This window comes from Camelina sativa, chromosome 6 (genome assembly GCF_000633955.1).
Source record: "Camelina sativa cultivar DH55 chromosome 6, Cs, whole genome shotgun sequence".
Taxonomy (NCBI): Eukaryota; Viridiplantae; Streptophyta; class Magnoliopsida; order Brassicales; family Brassicaceae; genus Camelina; species Camelina sativa.
Genome location: NC_025690.1, coordinates 10,293,312 through 10,316,186, shown reverse-complemented (window position 1 = coordinate 10,316,186; position 22,875 = coordinate 10,293,312). Strand labels below are relative to the sequence as shown.

The 22,875-nt window shown below is 32.0% G+C and overlaps 1 protein-coding gene and 2 pseudogenes across 1 annotated transcript; all 3 read left to right on the top strand.

Moving 5' to 3' along the window:
- LOC104698884 overlaps window positions 1-14,593 on the top strand; it is a 35,285-nt pseudogene extending 20,692 nt beyond the window's left edge.
- On the top strand, window positions 11,859-12,501 carry LOC109133248 (annotated as a pseudogene).
- On the top strand, window positions 16,963-21,097 carry LOC109133312 (probable E3 ubiquitin-protein ligase RNF144A-B). The gene is made up of 4 exons (XM_019246317.1): window positions 16,963-17,041; window positions 20,114-20,618; window positions 20,657-20,875; window positions 21,004-21,097. Exons 1-4 carry the CDS (start codon window positions 16,963-16,965, stop codon window positions 21,095-21,097), a joined length of 897 nt encoding a protein of 298 aa, XP_019101862.1.

Below are 22,875 nucleotides of genomic sequence, written 5' to 3'. Positions count from 1 at the left end.
AAAAACACACATGATCATAATCATACGCTAATCGTTTTAATTTGCTGCATCCAATCATGATCATGCACAATATCACTAAGATCACCATCATCTTCTTATTGATGGTTTTTGCTTCAGACAAAGCATCCTCTATCTTCTCAAATATCTCCTTTTCCATCTTCTCGTAAACTATTTTCTCAAACTCCAATCTCTCTGTTCTGAAATCTTTCAGATGCTTCTCAAATTCAACATTCTTTGTAGTAAGTGTATCTATCTCGTTGACCAAAGCCTCATCAACCCATTTGAAGGTGTGATCATCGTTCCTAAGCTACAAGAAGCCCAACTGTTATAATCAAAATTAAAAACAAATTCAAACGTGTAACAATACCAATTTACCTTGTTTGATACAGCAAAGCCACAACGATAATATCTCCGGTAAGGATTGGGATCAGACTTCGATATAAGTACTACAATTCCTTCCCGCACTAACATCTCCTTGGGACACCAACCACTCTTCCTCTTGCACAGGAACTAGTTGATCCAGTCGAATTTGTCGATACATTGCTCATCTTCTTCTCACAATCGAACGAGAACTAGGTCGACTTTAGGTTTCTTAAATTTGGGTATTTATGTGTGTCACTGTAAAGGATCGGGTTTGGTACAAGATACAAAATCGGTTAAGTTATTAATTTGGTATTAGCTCTTAAAGCAAATTAAAAATTCGGTTTGATATTAAACCAAATTAAAAGTCGGTTTCTTGGTTTGATAGACTTGGTGAACAAAGTCATCGAAGACAAAGACAAAAGTCATACCATATATTAAGTTAAAAATGAAACCAAAGTCATACCATATATTAAGTAAAAATGAAACCAAAGTCATATCATATATTAAGTTAAAAATGAAATCAAAGTCATACCATATATTAAGTTAAAAATGAAACCAAAGTTATACCATATATTAAGTTAAAAATGAAACCAAAGTCATACCATATATTAAGTTAAAAATGAAACCAAAGTCATACCATATATTAAGTTAAAAATGAAACCAAAGTCATACCATATATTCAGTTAAAATGAAACCAAAGTCATACCAAATATTTAGTTAAAAATGAAACCAAAGTCATACCATATATTTAGTTAAAAATGAAACCAAAATCATACAATGTGTCAAACTAAAGACATACTAAAAAAATGAAAAATCAGTCAATTTCGACTCTATGAGACTCCAACTTTGGAGGGACATAGTTCTTCATACGCTCAAGTAATAGTGGATCATTTGCAGCTTCCCACAGATCGACATCAATCTTCAAACGCGCTTGTTTGATGTTCTCATCGGTCATCAAATCCAAACTTAGAGATTTCATATGACACTCGATGTATTTCAATGCATAGACCCCGCAATCGCTCTTCGACCTATTCAACTCGGACAACACCTTCATTTCTATGATTTCATATTGTGTCAAAAGAGATGCTTTTCCATTCACCTTTGCATTAATTTCTTTCAAAATCCTTGGGATGCAGTTTGCGAAACACTCGACATACCTTCTATTCTTGTGTCCAGCAAAGTCGAAGACTTCAACAGTTCTTAAGACGAAGTTAACGTAAACAGAAATCCAGTGGTTGCCGTTAACAAAAATCGGAGTGTATATCCTATCAACATTTGTACCTGATTGTTTACCTGTCTTTCCGTGAGAAGGAAACTCACCATTAGCATAATCGAGAAGTCTACTATCCCATTTGTGCGGACGCTTTGTTTTCAAGTACTTTGTGTATTCCACTTTGATTGTCTCACTGAACATGCAATTCATGAAACCCACACGGTCTGACTTCATTCGCCCTAAAGATGTTTTCTCCCGGAATAAATACATCATCGCATCCATTTCGTTGAAAACAAATAAAAGTTAAATTTAAATTTGACCATGGTAAAATAATGAACAATTTAAGTATTGAGAAAAATCAAGTTTATACTTACTTGATTGTGCAACCACTTGTTGTGAGAAATGACACGATCAAGTAGTAATTTGTAAGGTAAAAATTATAAAATCTGGACAATTGTAAATATATGTTACAAAATATATGTCTAATTTTGAATAAAAATTAGAAGACGTACCCAAGATTCCTTTGTCATGCTTCCAAAGCATTCCATCTAACATCGGATACGAAAACCAAATCAGCATCGTCGTCATACTTTCCCGCATCTATTGTAGAATCAACTTCGGGTACACATGGTTTTTACGAAAGATGTCCTACACTTTTCTCTAAGAAATCTTGAGTGCTCAATAAAACTTGACTGTCAATATTAAGGTCTATGGCACCCGATTTGGTGAACAAATCATCGAAAACAAAGTTGTCTTCCTGTCAATGGAAAGATCAAAAAAAGTTTAATGTTTACAAACAAAGACATGCAAACAAAGTTTAATGTTTACAATACAATACATAAGTTCACCAAGACAATTACAATACATAGTTTACAATTAGCCGAATATTTTCAAAAAAATTACATAGCCGAATGTTTTCAAAAAAAAAAATACATAGCCGATTTCCAAAACAAGTTTTACCAAGTTACTTTTTACTTACCAAACTCTTTGGTTGAACGGATGGTGATTTCCCCTATGTCAAAAAATAAAAATCAATAAGTTGGTAAGGCACCATTACATATACAACACCAAAGCATAAATATTATTTATTGACTTATCACATCTTTTGGTTTAAATGATGGTGGTGTGGCTTGTGTCGAAGTTGATGCTAGAGTGATAATATCTCCTTCACTTCTGATACATCATCCTCCATCTACTTCAATCGCTGGCCTATTTCTTCCTTAAAAGGTTTGAAAGAAGCTTCAAATATACCTTTAATGAATGACTTCATTTCTTCATCAAAACCATGAGTGGTTGCGGCTCACTGACATAGGAGTTGCATTTTACGAGTCTTTGCACCATGATTAATGTGTTTTGTCTTTCTCTTCTTTGTGCTTGATGCTCCCACATTTACATCTTGCTTCTTCTCGCTACTCTCCAACCCAGAAAATTGATTATCTCCATCACTTTCCTTTTCAACATGATCATCTTCATTTACAACCTCCTCTATCTTCTCTTCTTCAACATCATTAGTTTCAACATGACCCCACTCATGGTCTCTAAAATCGTAACCAGATCGCACCAAATCGTTTACATTTTTGACTCCCACATCATTGATCTCATCAGGCCTAAAAAACTCTATATCATCGTATATGTCACAATTTCCTGACCTCGAGATGTATGGATAAATGATATCCTACCAAAAACACATTAACAAAAATTTTGGTTAAGCAATAGTAAAAAACAGAACCATATTCAGACAATGACAATTAAAGAAGAATAGAGAAAAGAAATTACTAACCTTTGGTCCAAACGATTGCTCTATGAAGATAATGTCTTGATAAGACACTTTTGCAGCTCCCTTCCAGTTAGAACATCTAGCACCGTTTGTGAATTGTTTGTTGATCTTTTCTCCCAACAATTCTCCAATCACTGGAATTGCTTCCATAACCCATACTTGAAGTGCAAAGGAGAAACCATTAAGGATATAATTGTTGGTCTTCTTCAACTCCTTTCTTGTGTCCATGATCGAGGTCACAAGATAGTCAAAAGAATGTAAACCCCAAGGATAAGCTCTCAACTTATCAAGATCCATCACCAACTTGATGTATGAGAGAGGGATCTTTTTCGTCTCGTCGTTAGCCATTACCAAACCAGCTATGACGCACACATATACAAATCTTAGCTTGTCTACTAGGTGCACATCCCTCAGCCTCTTAATGGTAATCCCCCCATCTCTCTTTAATAATCTAGCCCAAAAACCTTTGTCCTTCTTCCAACTGTCTTCTTTCCAAGATTTCAAATCAAAGCTGAAATCATCATTGCATTTGAGTCCAGTGACTGCATAATATTCTTGCATCGAAAATCTCATTGGCTTCCTTCCAAACAAAAACCAAAGCTCATGTTTCTTATCTGTGAGCAACTGCCGAGACATAATGCTGTGTATCAAACTCGCAGAGTATCCTAACCCATTCTCGTAGATGGCAAACACATTAGCAAACACATGATCACTCTTCACTTTCTCATACTCGGTTAGCAAAGCATCCTTGATTCTTGTCATGATAGACATTCTGCAGCTATTGTTTATCTGCTTCACTTGTGGTTCATCACCGTATTTGAAAAGGCTTTTAGGGTACTCTTTTTCAACGCCTGAACAAAACAATTAACCAAAATTAAATCAAACACAACGAAATGAGTTGTTAGAAATAAGAGAAAAATCTCTCATCACGGAAAAAACAAATATTCAAAAATAATAAACAAACCTGATATCAATCCGATTGATCCATCTTTGTCCTCTATATTCAAGAAGCTAATATTGGTCATATACACCTAACATGTGAAGCATAAAACATAATACAATCAAATAACTATCAAACCAAAAATGAAACCAAGAACAGTTCATAAGCGATCAAACCAACTTTTAAAACTACCAAAATTGAGAATTTAATACAAAACTTAGCAATTACCAACTCAAGCTATCGGGATTTCAAAACTCTTGAGACAAACTATGAAACAATTAGATGAAGATGAACCAAGACAAGCCTTGCTCGTTACTCTCATCGTTGATAGCTCAATTTAGTAATAGGAATTCAAAAGCGATTAACAAAATCCACATGCAACTTCCAAATCTATATAAAATGAGAAATTTTGAGTGATTTACACTGTAATATGAAGCCGAATTTCAAATGATTTGAAGAGAAGCAAACGACATTTAGCGATGGGAGCAAAAAAAACCATGGAAGCAAATAAGATGAGAAATCAAGGACGAAATCAAATCAGGAGGGGGACAAATCAACGACGAAACTTCACCCAGATGAGAAAAGGATGAAAAAGATACTCACCGCTGTCGATTAATCAGAAAAACAAGTGGCAGTAATTCACCGTCCGTTAAAGCCGTCGTCGATGTCAATTTTTCTGGTTTACGATTTGGTAAAAGTGAAAGCTAAGTGTAAAAGGGTTTTCGGGTTTTCATTATTTGGGGTGTATAAACCTCTAAATCGATTAGAGGTTTCCATCACTTTGGTTTTTTTTTTTTTAACTTTTGTTAATTATTATTTACTGTATTTTCGTATTTAGTTTGGTTTTAAAAAGTAGGGGTAAAACTGAGTTTTTATTATTATAAAACCTATTTTACCAAACCTAAAAAATAAAAGTACATATGGACATTTTTTGAAAAAAAAACGTTTTTTTTCCAATTTTCCCTAATTTTATACTCCCTTTTTACTAATATGGAGATTTTTTTTTTCAATTAATTGTCAATATTCGCCTTTTTTTTATGGTTAGTATATATTTTTTCTTTGATAATTTTTTATGGTTAGTATTTTTTTTTCCAATACTTATCTTTTGTTTGTACTTTTTTTTTTTTTTGAAAAATTCCTTTTTACTTAGGGTTTTCTGGTAGGTTCGATCTCTATTTAAAGAGAGTAGGATGCCCTGTTTTATTTTTTGGTCTTAAACCTTTATTTGAAGTCGCCACCAGTTTTGCTCGCCGCTTTAGATCTAGGCGATGGCTAGCTAGGAGGGGTCTCTATATGAATCGAGACAGGTTCTTTAGTTTTAGTACTAGGTTTAGAACCCACGCTAAGCGTGGGAATTTAATTTGATATATTTTGATAAAAATTATATATGATTGATTACGGTAATAAAATATTATCTCATAAAAAAACTTAAAATTAGTACTAAGGAAAAGAATTAAATTTCAGATACATAATTTTTTAAAATATAAAAATCAGTTGTGTTATAAAATCAAATCTGATAAAAAAATCATAAATTTAACTTGGCGTCCAAGCGAGGCAAATCAAACTGATAACCTCACATATCCTAAACCATTTTCTTTGACCATCAGAAAAACGAAACAATTTTATAATCATGAATTTAACTCGTTTTCATATTTAATTGATCGCTACCACCTATGTTTTCGTGTTTTTTATTCAATGTTTTTTTATTTTTCATATTCTTTCTTGTCATTTTCATTGTCAAATTTTGTGTTAATTGTCATCGTAACTTTTACCATTTGGTTCTTCGTTATACTCTTTTTCTTCTTCTTCCTCGTCAACTTCTTCACATTCTTCCACTGAAAAACATTTTTTTAGACTACTACACAACTTATTAATCCACCAAACTCCAAGAACAAAATTATTTCTTTTCTTATAAAATTTGTGAAATTCATGATTACCAGCATAGTCAACACATGCACCCAATTATTGAAAATTTTATCCATATACTTATTTGGTTTTAGATCCACCGGTTTAGAAACTTCTCAAACCAAAATTTTTACTTGGTTTATAATATTTTAAACTTTTAAAAGGTTTTGAAATATAAAATTTGAACCTTTTAATTATTTTAATATTTATAATATTTTAAACTTTTAAAAGGTTTTGAAATATAAAATTTGAACCTTTTAATTATTTTAATATTTATAATATTTTAAACTTTTAAAAGGTTTTGAAATATAAAATTTGAACCTTTTAATTATTTTAATATTTATAATATTTTAAACTTTTAAAAGGTTTTGAAATATAAAATTTGAACCTTTTAATTATTTTAATATTTATAATATTTTAAACTTTTAAAAGGTTTTGAAATATAAAATTTGAACCTTTTAATTATTTTAATATTTATAATATTTTAAACTTTTAAAAGGTTTTGAAATATAAAATTTGAACCTTTTAATTATTTTAATATTTATAATATTTTAAACTTTTAAAAGGTTTTGAAATATAAAATTTGAACCTTTTAATTATTTTAATATTTATAATATTTTAAACTTTTAAAAGGTTTTGAAATATAAAATTTGAACCTTTTAATTATTTTAATATTTATAATATTTTAAACTTTTAAAAGGTTTTGAAATATAAAATTTGAACCTTTTAATTATTTTAATATTTATAATATTTTAAACTTTTAAAAGGTTTTGAAATATAAAATTTGAACCTTTTAATTATTTTAATATTTATAATATTTTAAACTTTTAAAAGGTTTTGAAATATAAAATTTGAACCTTTTAATTATTTTAATATTTATAATATTTTAAACTTTTAAAAGGTTTTGAAATATAAAATTTGAACCTTTTAATTATTTTAATATTTATAATATTTTAAACTTTTAAAAGGTTTTGAAATATAAAATTTGAACCTTTTAATTATTTTAATATTTATAATATTTTAAACTTTTAAAAGGTTTTGAAATATAAAATTTGAACCTTTTAATTATTTTAATATTTATAATATTTTAAACTTTTAAAATTTAAAACTTATAATATTTAAAAACTTTTTAAAAGTTAAGAACTTTTAAACGTTTCAATATTTATAATATTTAAACTTTTTAAATTTTTAAATATTATAATATTTTTTTGAAACTATTTAAAGTTTTAATTTGATCAAATAAAAAACCAGATCAAACCAAATAAAACTTTTAAACTTGGACGCCTGATAAATCAAGCTTTCCTGCTCATTCGTTGTTGGAAGCATATTACTCTTATTTATACTGGTTCTGAATCATTGTCTAAAAAATTTATAGCCAATGTGGGATATTATGCTTAGTTCTTTGATTTCCATATATTTAAAATTTTCCTTTTTCTAAAAAAATCTGTAAATTTAAAAAATATTAATGAATGACATGTCAAATCATGATAGGTTGTTTAAAATTATTCTTAATATAAAAAATTATGGAAATTGTATAAAATATTAATAAGTGATATGTCAAATTTCTATTGATTGTTTAAAATCCTATCTGGACGACTTTAGGAGCTTATAGCTCCTACTTTTTATTAGTATAGATGACTTTATTGTAATTCTTAGTTGGATTTTTTTCTCCTATAATCTCTAAAATACGAATTTTGATCACCCTAGCTAATTTGTACAGAGGACCGAAGACGTCTCTCAAGCCGCTATAGTGCCCTAATAGTGCCTATCTCCGACGCGTACCCACTGCCTTCACAATTGAAAGAGCATCCACACTTAGAGGAGACGAAGCCATTATTGATGTTGTTGATGGGAAGGTGAATGAGAAGTTGAAAGACGAGGAAAGGGCGAAGAAGAAGAAGAAGAGAAGAAGAGTGATGGTAGCGAGGAGAGACGATGTAATAATTGTAGAAGTAGACGGCGAGACGATGTAATAATGGAGAGACGGCAGAGAGACGGCCGATACGGCATAAGACGTCATTAAGTTAACATAGAGACTGCATACTACTGCACATAATACTACACATAATACGGCACACGGAAGAGGCGGAAGAGACTGCATAGAGACGGCATCCGGCAGAGATATAAGACTGCATAAAACTCTGCATGAGACTGCATGAGACTGCATAATACTGCACATAAGACTGCACATAAGACTGCAAATAAGACTGCACATAGAGACTGCACACGGAAGAGACGGAAGAGACTGCATAGAGACGGCATCCAGCAGAGACATAAGACTGCATAAGACTCTGCATGAGACTGCAGAGGCATGAGACTGCATAATACTGCATAGAGACTGCACATAAGACTGCATCATAAGACGGCACATGGAGACGGCACATAGAAACGGCACATATAGAGACGACACATAGAGACTGCAAATAGAGACGGCACACGGAAGAGACGGAAGAGACTGCATAGAGACGGCACATAGAAACGGCACATATAGAGACGACACATAGAGACTGCAAATAGAGACGGCACACGGAAGAGACGGAAGAGACTGCATAGAGACGGCACATAGAAACGGCACATATAGAGACGACACATAGAGACTGCAAATAGAGACGGCACACGGAAGAGACGGAAGAGACTGCATAGAGACGGCATCCGGCAGAGAGATAAGACTGCATAAGACTCTCTACGATACTGCATAGAGACTGCATACGGCAGAGAAGATAGAGACTGCATAAGACTGCATAGAGACTGCACACGGCAGAGACGGAAGAGACTGCATAAGTTAGAGACTGCATAGAGACTGCATACAGCAGAGAAGATAGAGACTGCATAAGACTGCATAGAGACTGCATACGCAAGAGAAGATAGAGACTGCATAAGACTGCATAGAGACTGCATACGCAAGAGAAGATAGAGACTGCATAAGACTGCACACGGTAGAGACGGAAGAGACTGCATAAGACTGCATAGAAACTGCACACGGCAGAGACTGCATAAGACTGCATATTGCAGTGTTCTGCATGCAGAGACGGAAGCAATGCAGAAGACTGCATAGACGGAAGAGACGACATAGAGACTGCATAGAGGCGTGGAAGAGGAATAAGACGACTATGAAGAAGATGAGTAGACTTCGGGTTGTGACGATGATAAAGAAAGAATGGAGATAGATGCCTCTTGTGGGAGGATGTAAAGTAAGAGTAGAAATTAGGATAAAGTTAGAGCGGAGAACTTGACTGACCGGCGGGAGATTAGAGTAGCTAGCCTAGAGAGTATATATATCTAGGGTTAACATATATTCCTTTTCGTATATGTTTATCAGTGAGAATATGGCGCCTAAACCGATCTTGAAGGAGCTAAAGAATCTCCAAAAAGACCCTCCAATCTCTTGCCGTGCAGGTCAGTGCAAAATCACACACCTGGTGATTAGCTTCTGCCATATATTTAGTGTAATAATATTAATAATTTGATAAATGTATGATAATCCTTCTATGTTTTGTGATCTTACTTCTTATGTTTGTCTTTTTGTTTATTTCAGACTCTATACCAAATACGTGACGGCCATAGAACAAATACGATAGGACGGAGACAAAAAAAAACCACGTGAAAAAGTGTTACCTGAAGATGAACATGCCAAAGACATAGATGCGTTGTTCTTTTCGTCTACACATCGGAGGTATATAATTTGATCTCCATTACAAGTAAACAAGCATGCTTTATTTCGAATCTCAGTATGTATAGTTGAGTGGAAGAATAAAAAAAATTAAGTTGCATTAATATCATAGGGCCAGTTGCTGAAGACATGTTTCATTGGCAAGCTACAATTATGGATATTTAATATTGGAAGAATTCTCAAAAGTACCATAAAGTTTAGGCATTTTGCTTTTATATATTTTCCTTAATCTAGTGTTGTGTTGTTATATTGTAGGTTGGATTTAGGACGAAGGTGTTTCACCCTAACATCAACAGCAATGGAAGCATTTTTCCTTGATATTTATGGAGCTTCGCCGTCAACATTTCAAAGGTGAGTCTCATCTTTCATAAACATTTGTTTAATAATGTTTTAAAAATATATCAAGATCATCATCCTATAAGCTTTCTTAATGGAGTGATTTTTTAATTGCTAGGTCATCATCGTACATGGTGTTTTCTCCGTATGTAAAAGTTTAATGAATTGGTGGATGAAGAGATGAAGATTCCGGAGAAGGAAAAATCCAATGACGCTAAGATGAGAATCAGAAGTCACTGAGAGTTTCAAGGGTACGTTCAAAGCTCACCTAATACTACTTTCAACTCTGCAAGTTACAGACTCGTGCACTCAAGGTTGATGCATATGGAGAAGATAATGAATTCAGGCAAGATACACCCGGACTTGACTCAAGTTAGAGTTTGCTTATTGTTTGTCCCAAAGTCGTGTCTTCAGTTTTTCTTTAAAGAAACTGACAACAGAGTCCATTGCAGTGAGTGTGCGCCTGACAAAGAAGTAGAGAGAACAAAAATGTAATGGGTTGAAGGCTCGGTAGAGCAAAGTTTTTAGTGGATTTTCCGGAGATCTTCTCCGGCGAGATGTAGGATTCCTCCAAAGGATCCGAACTCAGTTATATTCTTGCGTGTCCTTTTATTTCGTCTAAAGCAAACACAGGAGTGACCAAAACTGAGCGAGACCGAGAGACACACAGAAAGCAAAATCCTTGTTCTTATACTTATGTTGACAACAATTGTATAGGCCTCAACAATCGTATAACCCTAGTTTTGGATTTTGCATCAGTTTTTAAAAAGAGCGTATAATTAAACAAATTTCATCTGTGGCTACATCAATTAGCACATACACGTTTCACATTATGATCTAGCAACCTATAAAGTTATAACTAATCAAATGCACAACGGAGTTGTTACCACAACCTTAACTAGTTTACGAAATAAAAGAAACTTAGCACATGCCACTTGACCATATACGTTACACTGTTCATGACATAACTAACACGGTCTGTGGCTTTTGTAAAATTACCGTGACAAATCATTGGAAAGCACACTTTTGAAAAATCGATACAAGCTTTTCTTTGTTTGTTTTATTTTTTGATCATTTATTTTTCCATTTTTTATTTTACATGATCTATGTTGATTTATTATTGTATCTATTTTTGGATATGAGAATTTGAACTAATTTATTACAATTTCTTTTAGTTAACATCTCTATTTACTTAATCTACATATTATTTAAATAATATTTTTTGCTATTTTATTTAAATAATCTATAATAAGTTTTTAAAATTTAATATTTGAAATGGTTTATTATTTTATATAAAGAAGATAAATTATAATTTATATCTATAACCATAAAATCTAGGTCTGTTTTATTAACAATATATGAGATACTTTATTACAGTTACTTTAGAATTTATACATATTTATTTACATTTACAAATGTCTATTTAAATACTTGCACCGACCAAAAAAAAAAAGATTTTGAATTTGAGAAAAAGTTATACAATTACTTTCAAACTTGCACTCACGGATAACCAGAATTTACACGTTATATATATATATATATATATATATATATATATATATATATATATATATTGGTTATTCAACCTATTTAATCATCTAATTAGATGTTTTTTTCTTTCTCGGATCATCTTCTAATTGATTATTAATTTGCAATGGAAACAATAGATTCTGAAATCAGTTTACTTGTGGTTCCTGAGAGTTGCAGTATGTGTTTAGATGATGATTTTAAAGCTGATCAGATGTATTATGTTCATTTATGCAATCATCATTTATGTCTGGAATGCATGAAACGATATATTGATGTAAGCCTAGTGAAGGGAACTATACCTACTTGTCCTTATTATCAATGTGAGTCTAAGCTGCCTCTTAGAAGTTGTGTCCATTTTTTGACATCTAAACTAAAAGTGATGTGGAAACAAAGGATTTTAGAGGAATCGATTCCATTAACGGAGAGACTTTATTGCCCAAATCCGAGGTGCTCGGCTTTAATGTCAAGAACCGAGCTCTCTAAATCTAATGAAGATAAATCTATGAGATGCTTCAGATGCGGGGAGCGCTTTTGCATTAACTGCAAAGTTCCATGGTATAGTAACTTGTCGTGTAACGATTACAAGAGATTAGCTACTAATCGTATGTAAGATGATATGAAGCTAACAGTCTAGCATATGAAGAATTGTGGCGTCAATGTGAAAAATGCCAACATATGATCGAACTTTCAGAAGGATGCATCCATGTAGCTTGCAGGTATAATTCTCTAATCATATTCTCTATTATAATCCATTCAAGCTTTATTAGATACTCATGGTTAATTGGAGGTAGATGTGGATATTCATTTTGCTACACGTGTGGAGCCGAATGGAAGCAAGGAGGTTGCCCCCATCGAGAAAGGATGCTTGTGGATTATCGTCTTTGTACTCTTTCCTTAGTTGTAATTGCCTTTATAATATTTCTTTGTGTTCATTTTTCGTAAAAGAATAAAATAATTTGTTTAGTAGATTGTTCATGACGATAATGAAAAAATATACTTATATAAACCATAAAGACAAACAACGTTGGAGGTTTAGTTGTTTCATAGCTCATCTTCTTATCTTTGGTTTTGCTTGAAATCTCTATCCCCTACTTATTTAATATACGTGATATTTTTAATAATTTTGTATGTTTCATATATATTTTTAAAAATAACACAGAGTACCAAATTGTGTCCATGAAAATAAAAAGAGTACAAAACAAACATATATTGCACAAAACAACAACTACTGAGGCATTCTCATTACATACACTGTTTAACTCAGAAAAAAATTGGTAAGGTAGATCGAAACTTGAGCGACAAGAAAACTGAACAATGAATTACAAATTCAACTTTTGAATCCCAAACATATTTTTCCTAATAAAAAGTATGACTCTTACAATTTACGGATAATTATATAAAAAAATAAAATAAAAACACCCTGTATTTTCGGGATATTATTAACTAGAATCGTTGTACAAATATATCCAAAGATATAATCCCTTTTCGTTTTGGATTATTGTTTATTCGCATAAAGCGTTTATAAGACTTTAGAATCCGATCCCCTCAACACCGTGTAACAAAGAAATGCATACGGAGCACCCTAGTATTGATGGCACCGCAAGACCCTCACCGGAAATTTCCCCCGACGACGTTCCTGATCAGTTATGCACCCTTTACTTTAAAGGTTTGATAAGTGAGGAGAACTCATTGGCCGGATTTGGAGTTGCAATATTTGGGAACAAAGATGATATCTTGTTTCAGATGAAAGGACCAATCCATCATGACTCCACAATAACAGTGTTGGAGGCTGAGGTTCTCGCATTGATGCGAGGACTAACCGAAGCTGCCAGTATGGGGATCGCTCATATCTCAATCTACTGTGATTATTATCCAGTTTACGAATTTGTAAGTTTTCTTTTAACGACCATTGTTTTTTTTTTGAGGTTTAATTATGTCATTATAGTATCGGTTGTTTTACTAGTCTACCAAATAGTAAAAATATGAATATCATTGATTGGGTTAATTTTTTTTGCCTTTTGAGTGTAGGTAATGGGCAGATACGTACCAGAGAATAACAAAACTGCATTGCTAATGATGGATGTACAACGTATCAGATTAGCATTTATGTCGAGCTTTCCGATTTTCGTGGAGGGAACTAGTATCAGTTATGCTTATAAACTAGCAAGGGAAACAATAACTTCTGGAATCAGCATACCTGTGCCTATGGATCCTCCTCACCAAGCCAAGGTTACACCAAAAAAAACTTGCAATATCTGTTTAGATGATGCTATTAACGCTGATGAGATGTTTTGTGTCGATAAATGTCGTCATCGATTGTGTTGCGAGTGTATGAAACAACATATAGAGGTTAGGCTGGTCGAGGGAAGTGTGGTTACATGTCCTTATTTCCGGTGCAAGTCTAAGTTGACTTTTGAAGGATGTGAAAATATTTTGACACCTAAACTAAGAAAGATGTGGCAACAAAGGATCAAAGAGGACGCTATTCCTGTATCAGAGAGAATTTACTGCCCAAACCCGAGGTGCTCGGCTTTAATGTCGGAAACTGAGCTCTCTAAATCGACTGGAGGAGTTGAAGATAGGAGATTGTGCTTCAAATGCAGTGAAATTTTTTGCATTAACTGCAAAGTTTCATGGCATAGTAACATGTCCTGCGACGTTTACAAGAGGTTGCATCCATATCCTACAGAAAACGATAGAAAGATTAAAACTCTGGCAGATCAGAAACTGTGGCGTCAATGCCCAAAGTGTCAACAAATGATTGAACTTAAAGAAGGATGCATACGAGTAAAATGCAGGTATCATCTCTATTTAATAACATTTTTTGTTTTCGAAGTTGGTTCTAATGTTTTAAGCTGATTTAGCATTGTATTTTCTTGATAGATGTGGGCATAGCTTTTGCTACCAATGTGGAGTCCCGGCTGGAAGTTGCCAACATGGTCATGGTCTTCCTCCAAGGCCTCCACGGCCTCCACAGCAGCCAACACCGCAGCCACCTGCGCCTGAAATGCCACCTGCGCCAGCAATGTGTTTTTGCCTCATCTGTTTTACACTTATGATAGCTTTCATATTTTACCTCGCTTTATTATGATCTAGGTGACAACAAATAAACATGTATGAATGTTTTGTTAATTAACCGGGAACAAAAAAATTTCATAATTTTATAATAGTTTTTCTTCTAAATCTTATTCTACAATAAGACTTAAAATAATTATTCTTTTGTGTTAACTAATTGATTATATTTTGACATCAAAATAATTTATTACTAGATACCTACCCACTTAAAGCGGGGGAAATATTACGTAAATTTGGATTTGTTTCTTACGAAATAATAGTAGAAAATTTATTTATTCTACGCATTTTATAAATTTCTATATTTAATTTACTTAATTTTATATTTTGATTTCAATCCGTAGTCGGTACTACTATTTTGGTTTGGGTGCAATATCAAATTCGTTAATTATGAATTCGGTAAAGTCTGGTAAAAAACCCAACAACACATGTATATATTGACCGTTTGAAGTGATCGTGTTTAGAGAATTTAATATACCAGTTAATATTAATAGCATTGCAATTATTGGTATAACATGTTAGTATATAATAATTTTATATGTGAAAATTACAATTATATTATCTATATGTTGTAACGCCCTTACCGCCACCTCTTAGTGGGCCTCATGTCCAATCCCAGTCTATGGGCCTACCTTCCTTAATGGGCCTCACGCCCTCTCACTAGGCCCGTGAGCTCATTTCTATCTGACGGTTGATTTGCTACATTCGGGAGGATTTAAAGACTTGTTACCGTTCCTACAAATCACCACATGATCGTTCCCTACAGTTTGTCCTCACTCGCACATTTCTGACAGTCACTTCCGGGAAGGTCACCCAATCTGAGACTACTCCAGCTCAAGCACGCTTAACTCTGGAGTTCTCTCAGGCCCCTTGACTGAAAATATAAGTGCACTTTGGTGACATAGGTGGCCAAATCAATTCTTTTAAACCTCTCCGCATGTCCCTGAAACCGGGGTGTCACATATGTATATTGTCAACATTATACACTTAGTATTGTTTATATAGTGAATATTGTGTATAAAAAATAAGTTTTAGCTAATTAAATAGTTTGTTATTGTTTCCTAAGATTTTTGAAAAAATAAATAAAATCTGTTAAACATGATATGTCACATCAAAGCTGGTGAAAGTTATACAAACATTGCTTAAATAAGTATCTCGAGATATTTTTAAAATATAAGCAATTTTGTATCTTACTTTCAAAATTAAGAAATACTCTAAACTATCACTAAATCAAGTTTTATGGATAATTATAGCACACATTCCATAAATTTCTAAAAATAGCACTATTTAACAAAATCAAATATTAAAATTAATTTTTAGAATTTTCTTTTTAGGTTTGGGTTCTCAATTTCACATTTAAGGTATAGTTTTGAGAGGTAGGGTTTAGTATTTTGAATTTAATATTTAATTTGAAGAGATTAATTAGTGCTATTTTTGGAATTTTAGAGATTTTGTTATAAGTTTGGAAAAAAAAATTATTTTGGTGCTATTTTTGAGAATCTATCTTTAAAATATCTGTCATTATTAAATGATTTAGATATAAAAATATTTAATTTTAGTTTTATAAATAAAATTAATTTTTATAATTTTTCTTAATAGTAAGATTTTTGAAACAGTAATTAAAATTTGTTAAATACTTTTATTGAATAATTTTGAAAATATTATTTTATTATTATATAAACTAATATAAGTTTTTTTTGTTAGTTATTAAATTAATTTAAATGTAATGACATTTCTATCATATGCCACATGATACTAGGGTTAAATTTTAACAATATTGCTTAAATAAGTATATAGAGATACCTATACAGATTAAATTTTAACAATATTACTTAAATAAGTATATAGAGATACTTATACAGATTTTATGTCCTCGTTTATAATTCTATCTTTCACCTTATTTTGTATTTTGTTTGCGATTTCCATCATAACTTTTCGTTACAAAAGTTATGTCTTTGATGAAAGTTGTATATGTTTAAATGTTCATGTCTTTTGAACTATATATATTTTTAACATGTGTATTTTGTTTTATATAATACTAACTAGATAGGCCCGCGTTATAACGTGGGTAAAATTTTTTAAAAAAATTATTAAAAATAATTAAGTAATATTATACATGTTTTTAGATTTTAGCTTGTAACATTTTAATACTGAATATGAATGTGACAACTCGTCCCGTTGACCCCACTAGCCCACCGCTAGCTTACCCCCATTGGCCCGAAGCTGGTCCTGCAGGTCAATTGGTGACAGCTTGTCCTGTGGGAAGGTTGTTAAAGGGTGAGGACCAGGGTCCAAGGAACGCCTGGCGCACCAATAACCTACTGGTGATTTGGATGTCAACAGTGAGAGGTTATGATCGATGCCCTGCAGGGCCAGCTTGGAGTCCGTTTGGGCGGCTAGCGGAAGGCTAGTAGGGTCCACAGACGGTCTATTAGGTCCGCAGGACGGGTTGCTAGTGGGGTCCGCAGGACGGGTTGTTACAATGAACCTCTCATATTTCATTTTAACACTCTCTCAATTAAATTATATAAGAGTTTTAAGGATTTTTTTGCTCAATTTTATAATATTTTCTCAAATTTCTACGTATAATTTTTATTAATATAACAATATATGACTATTTGAGTTATACAATATATTTTCATATTAGTTGAAGTTTTATAAATGACATAGTAGTTATTGTTTATTAATCTTTGTGCTTTTACCCAAAAACTCTTAAAAGACAGAGAGTACCATTTAAATATCTATGCCATCATAATAAACCATATTTTAAGTTTAATTACACATTTCATCTTAATGAATAGAACTAAATATTTTATCTCAAACACAATTAATACATCATATCAAATCTATATCTTAGTAAGAATTGAAAATACAATAAAAATTAACAAAATATAATTCTCAACTGAATCAAACATTATTTAAGATATATTTGTTATGTTGTTATCTCATAAGTACTAATTTTACCTCATGTCTTAATCAATTTTAAATGAGTGAAAATTATAAAATAAAAACATATATAAAGATATAGAGACATTTTCATCAAATAACTGAAAATAAATTATAATTTATTTTGAATTATCTTATGTTTTGACATATTCATTACAAAAATACATGTATTGAAATTATAAAATCAATCATAAGAAAAAATTACTAATATTCTTAAATGACTTTTTCATAAATGATACATATTAATATTTGAAATTTTTTTAATCTACAATAAATTTCATCGCTAGACATTCAGTTTAGTAATCACATTTAACTATCTATTTCATTGTAAAACCATAATTCACTTCTTCATGGATTAAGGTTAAAATTTTAATAATAAAAAAATATGAGCATCATATGAAATAATATGTATATTGGTTAGTATTTTTAATTTAACAATAAAGATAATCAGTAAAAAGTCAGTTAACATCCACAAAATTTTTGGCAATCCACAAATATCCTAAATATTATTATTCTATATGTCATAATTTCATAATTAATACTTTTGTCAATTTTCAACAATTAACCAAAAATTCATTCCTACAAACTTATTTTTTCAATTTTTTTTTCAAGTTTATCATATTACTACATGCATTAAATCTTTAAAATAAAACATGTAAAACTATACTTATACACATCATGTATTGAAATTTTCTTTTTTAAAGTTCATTATTCTTTCAGGGTTTTGTATACTTACTTTCAATAAAAATTTATATTACAACGATAAATACAATTTATATCCGACTAAAATTATGTTAAATAACTTATGTTATTCTTTTAAACTTTGTTATTCATTATTAATTGATTAATATACATGCTCAATAAATTAAGTTTTTATTTCCACATGTCAAATTTTATTGAGAACACACATATAATATAATTAGCATACAATGGAAAATATTTTGATTTTGTTAGTTTTCCTTTTCGATTGAGAAAAATAATTTTTATAAAATATAAACAAGTAAAATTCTATAAATATAATTAGCTGTCCTACTATATTTATACAATTTTTTTTTGATATGTGTCAACATCTAATCAATATATTTGACACATGTCACGATCTTGTTAATGAGTAACTTTGACATCAACCTTTATATAATAAGATATGAAAAATACCTTATACTACTATAACATATATTAATCATCATTTATATGTGATATAACTATCATTCTATATATATTTTTCAGATAATTTTTAGTGGTATGTACAATGCCAAAATGAAAGTAAACGAATATCATATAGCTGCCTTAATGTGTTTATTGAGAAAAGAATCAACATATATTCATCATCATTATAACTATGTGATATATTTATCATTCTATATATATTTTTGAGATAATTTTTAGTGGTATGTACAATGCCAAAATGAAAGTAAAGGGACATCATATAGCTACCTTAATGTGTTTGTTGAGAAAATAATCAACATAAAGGTTAAGCTTTTATGATAACACATATATTTTGAGTCATATAACTATCTTCTTACGAATGTAGTTATATAACCATCACACTATTGATCGAGTCCCTTTTCCTACAAAGGTAGAGATTTAGCTAATGGACCGCTGTTTGGTCAATGTTGAACAAAAAAAAACTTTCTTCTTATTCAAACCTATACAACAACAAGAATTTTTTTCTTCAAATACTACTTTCCTCTTCCTATTATTGATTTTACCACTTCATTAGTCCCTGATTTTTTAACTAGAGAAAAACAAAACAAAACAAAACACAAACCAATCATATTTTTATTTTTCCTATTTCTCAATTGTCATGATTTTTATGATGTTTTCATTTTGTTATTTCTCTTTTCCAACTCATATTACATCAATTTAATTCATGAGCTTTGAAATTAAATTGGTATATATCAACTACTCCAGTTTGTGGAAGATGAAATAATTTTCTTCCAAAATAAAAACTAGATATTTTGTCCACCACAATAATTGTTACCATTATAAGTTTGCCTTTTCACCACTAAACTCGAAGAGGTAATTTTGCCCCTTATATTCGACGTACCATCAAAAAATGCTATAAGAAATTTTGGAAAATTGTAATTTACAAACGATTGTTCCAAAAAGTGGTATAAACAAAAAGAAAATTGTAATTTACAAAAAGATTGTTCCAAAAGAAAATTTGGAAAATTTTAAAGTTACAAAAACGATTGTTCCAAAACTGTAATCCCTCTCTTTATACAATAGATTGCGTTTTTTTTTTGTTTATGGTTGTTTCCTTTAGGCTCCTTTTTAACACAAATAGACGACCCTCTCTTATTTCTTTAGTTGTTTCGATCTCTATTTCAAAGGGACGCTCGCATGCTCTGGTTTTCTTAGTTCACTTTTTCTCGGTGATTCTGATCTTTGCGATGCAACCTATAAAAAAACGATTTGCGTCCTTATTTCCGATTTCTGTACCGGGAAATAGTATTACACATTCTTATAAACAAGCAAAGGAAGCTATAGTTTCTGAACTCAGCAGGTTTGTGAAGAATCCTCCTTACCAAGCCAAGGCTACTCGCAAAACGACTTGCACTATCTGTTTAGATGATGATATTAATGCTAATCAGATGTTTTGTATTAATAAGTGTCGTCATCGATTCTGTTACGTGTGTATGAAGAAACATATAGAGGTGAGGCTACGACTTGAGGGAAGTGTGATTAGATGTCCTCACTATCGCTGCAAGTCTAAGCTGACTTTTGGAAGCTGTGTCCATCTTTTGACACCTCAACTAAGAAAGATATGGCAACAAAGGATCATAGAGAACAGGATTCCTATAATACAGAGAATTTATTGCCCAAACCCGAGGTGCTCGGCTTTAATATCGATTAACGAAGCTGAGTTTGGAGATACTTCTCTAAATTTACAAACGAAGCTAGAGTTAGAAGACGATGCTTCGAATGCGGTCAACTCCTTTGCATTAAATGTAAAGTTTCGTGGCATGTTGACTTGTCGTGCGACGATTACAAGAAATTGGGTCCAAATCCTACAGCTGATGATATGCTCAAAGCTTTAGCGAATAAGAAATTGTGGCGTCAATGTGAAAAGTGCAAACACATGATTGAGCTTTCAGAAGGGTGCATCAAAGTAACCTGCAGGTATCATTATCTCTATTAATAACATTCATATTTTGTCAAAATTTTATTTATATTTATTTACTTTAAAAATATATATATTTGGAATTTGGTCATATTCATATGTTTTTATCATTGCATTTTCATCGTAGATGTGGACATATGTTTTGCTACAAATGTGGAAAGTCTAAGGCTGGAGCTTGCTGTCATGGTATTTTCCATATGTATCTCCCAATGCAACCATAGTCGCCGTTATAGCGGATACCACCCCACAGTCGACACTACAACGAATGCCACCGGTCACCATTACAGCTGGTGGCGGACTCCATGGCAAACCTAGATATTTTTGTTACCCGGATCAAAATTATGAAATGATCTAGTAATTAAAAATTTCTTGGTCCGCCCAGCAATAATGAAACCATTCAGAAATTTTCTTTATCGATCTAATATTTATTTTGTAACGATTTGAAGTAAATGAAAGTCTAATTTACAATTTGACTTGCCTGGACCGTTGACTTGTTCAAGTGCATTCATCTTTATGCAAATACCCTTGCATGGAGCATGTACTTGTATATAAAGATTTTCTGTGCAGCTTTGATTAAATTTGTTAAACAAATATGAAAATTGGTGTTGTTTCGGAGATATAAATCATAAATAGTTAGTGTAATTTAGGGGCTAGAGATTTCGCTTTAGAACATATCTGGATGATTTTAGTTTTTGATATGCTTGAATTGTGTGTGTGTGAAAGTCTAGCTAGCCCACTTAATATTGATGCATGATCCGAAGCTTAGGGATATTTAGTTCGACTGGAGGAGCTAGAAATTATAGTAATAGGGGTCAAATTTTTTTAAAATAAAATAATATTTGAGCCAAGAATCACATTAATACCTCCAATGGCTCTTTTATTTAATTCTTTGCGATTTTTCTTGCTTCTTTAGCTCTATGACTGTTTGTGGTTAACTGTTCTATATAAGCATAGCTTAGTTCTTCATTTGTACACAGTTTCATTCAAAGTAAGTAACACGAAGTGTGTATAGAGTCTCTTGAAGTCTTGTCAATTTACAAGTCAATTGGTGTGACTCCGATCAATACTCTCGTCCATGTGTTGTTGTGAATTCCACAACAAAAAAAAAAATACCCATCTCAATCTCTTCCACGTATCATTCATGCATGCACCTTGAAACTGAGAAGCGTGAATAATAGGTGGATTCTGAGGTTCGCATATATCATTAAGCATCTAAGGTAGTGGAAGAGCTCTTTTTCATCGATGGATAGTCAGATTTTCTTTGAGCCGGAGCCAGGAAATTAAATGAGAGCAAAGCTAAGGCTAGAATCGAACGGAAGAAGAAATTTGACAAAAACTATGTCACGGGAAAATATCTTAGGCCGGATGATGCAGCGCATCTTTGCAACGAGCACGTCCACCGATGGTCCGTGTCGTAGTCGGGCTTTTTATTGTTATTCGTTTAGGATATTACCCTTATGGGCTTTATTTAGGTTTTACGCTTTAGATTAGATTCTTAAGTATGTTAGGGTTTTATTTTGTGACTTCTATTTAAGAGCCGCTAAGCTCTATTGTAAACAATGATCGATTATTGAATAAAAGAATTTTAAGAAAGCTTTGTTAAAAGCGGAGAGAGGAGGACTCTCATCCCTAATAGCTTGTGTTCAAGTCCTGCAAGGAGGACTTGCAAAACCACGTTGATATGGTTCCTCATCTCGGCCCTATCCTTTATTGCTTCTTCGTCAAGTTATGATGTAGCAAGATCCGTTTGTGAATCCGAGTTCTTTTAGAGATCTAGCGTTCTCGTCCGTTATTAAGCTTCTGCTCTCTATCAGTTGGTATCAGATTGATCACGTTTCTGGTGGTTTGATTTCGTTACGATGGATATTCCTACTTTCAATGGTGGAATCAGTGTTGATTCGTTCCTAGATTGGCTCGTCGAAGTTGAAGACATATTGGTGTCTCGAAGCATTCCAGATAATGAACTGGTTTGGCTTGTGGTTAAAAAACTTCGAGGACA

What these genes read in the sequence shown, in the direction of transcription:
- LOC109133312 (XM_019246317.1), top strand. Translation starts at nt 16,963, where the DNA reads ATGAATGTGACAACTCGTCCCGTTGACCCCACTAGCCCACCGCTAGCT. An exon ending in ATATCGATTAACGAAGCTGA is followed by an intron (nt 20,619 to 20,656) that starts GTTTGGAGATAC and finishes AAACGAAGCTAG; the next exon opens with AGTTAGAAGACGATGCTTCG. An exon ending in TGCATCAAAGTAACCTGCAG is followed by an intron (nt 20,876 to 21,003) that starts GTATCATTATCT and finishes TTTTCATCGTAG; the next exon opens with ATGTGGACATATGTTTTGCT.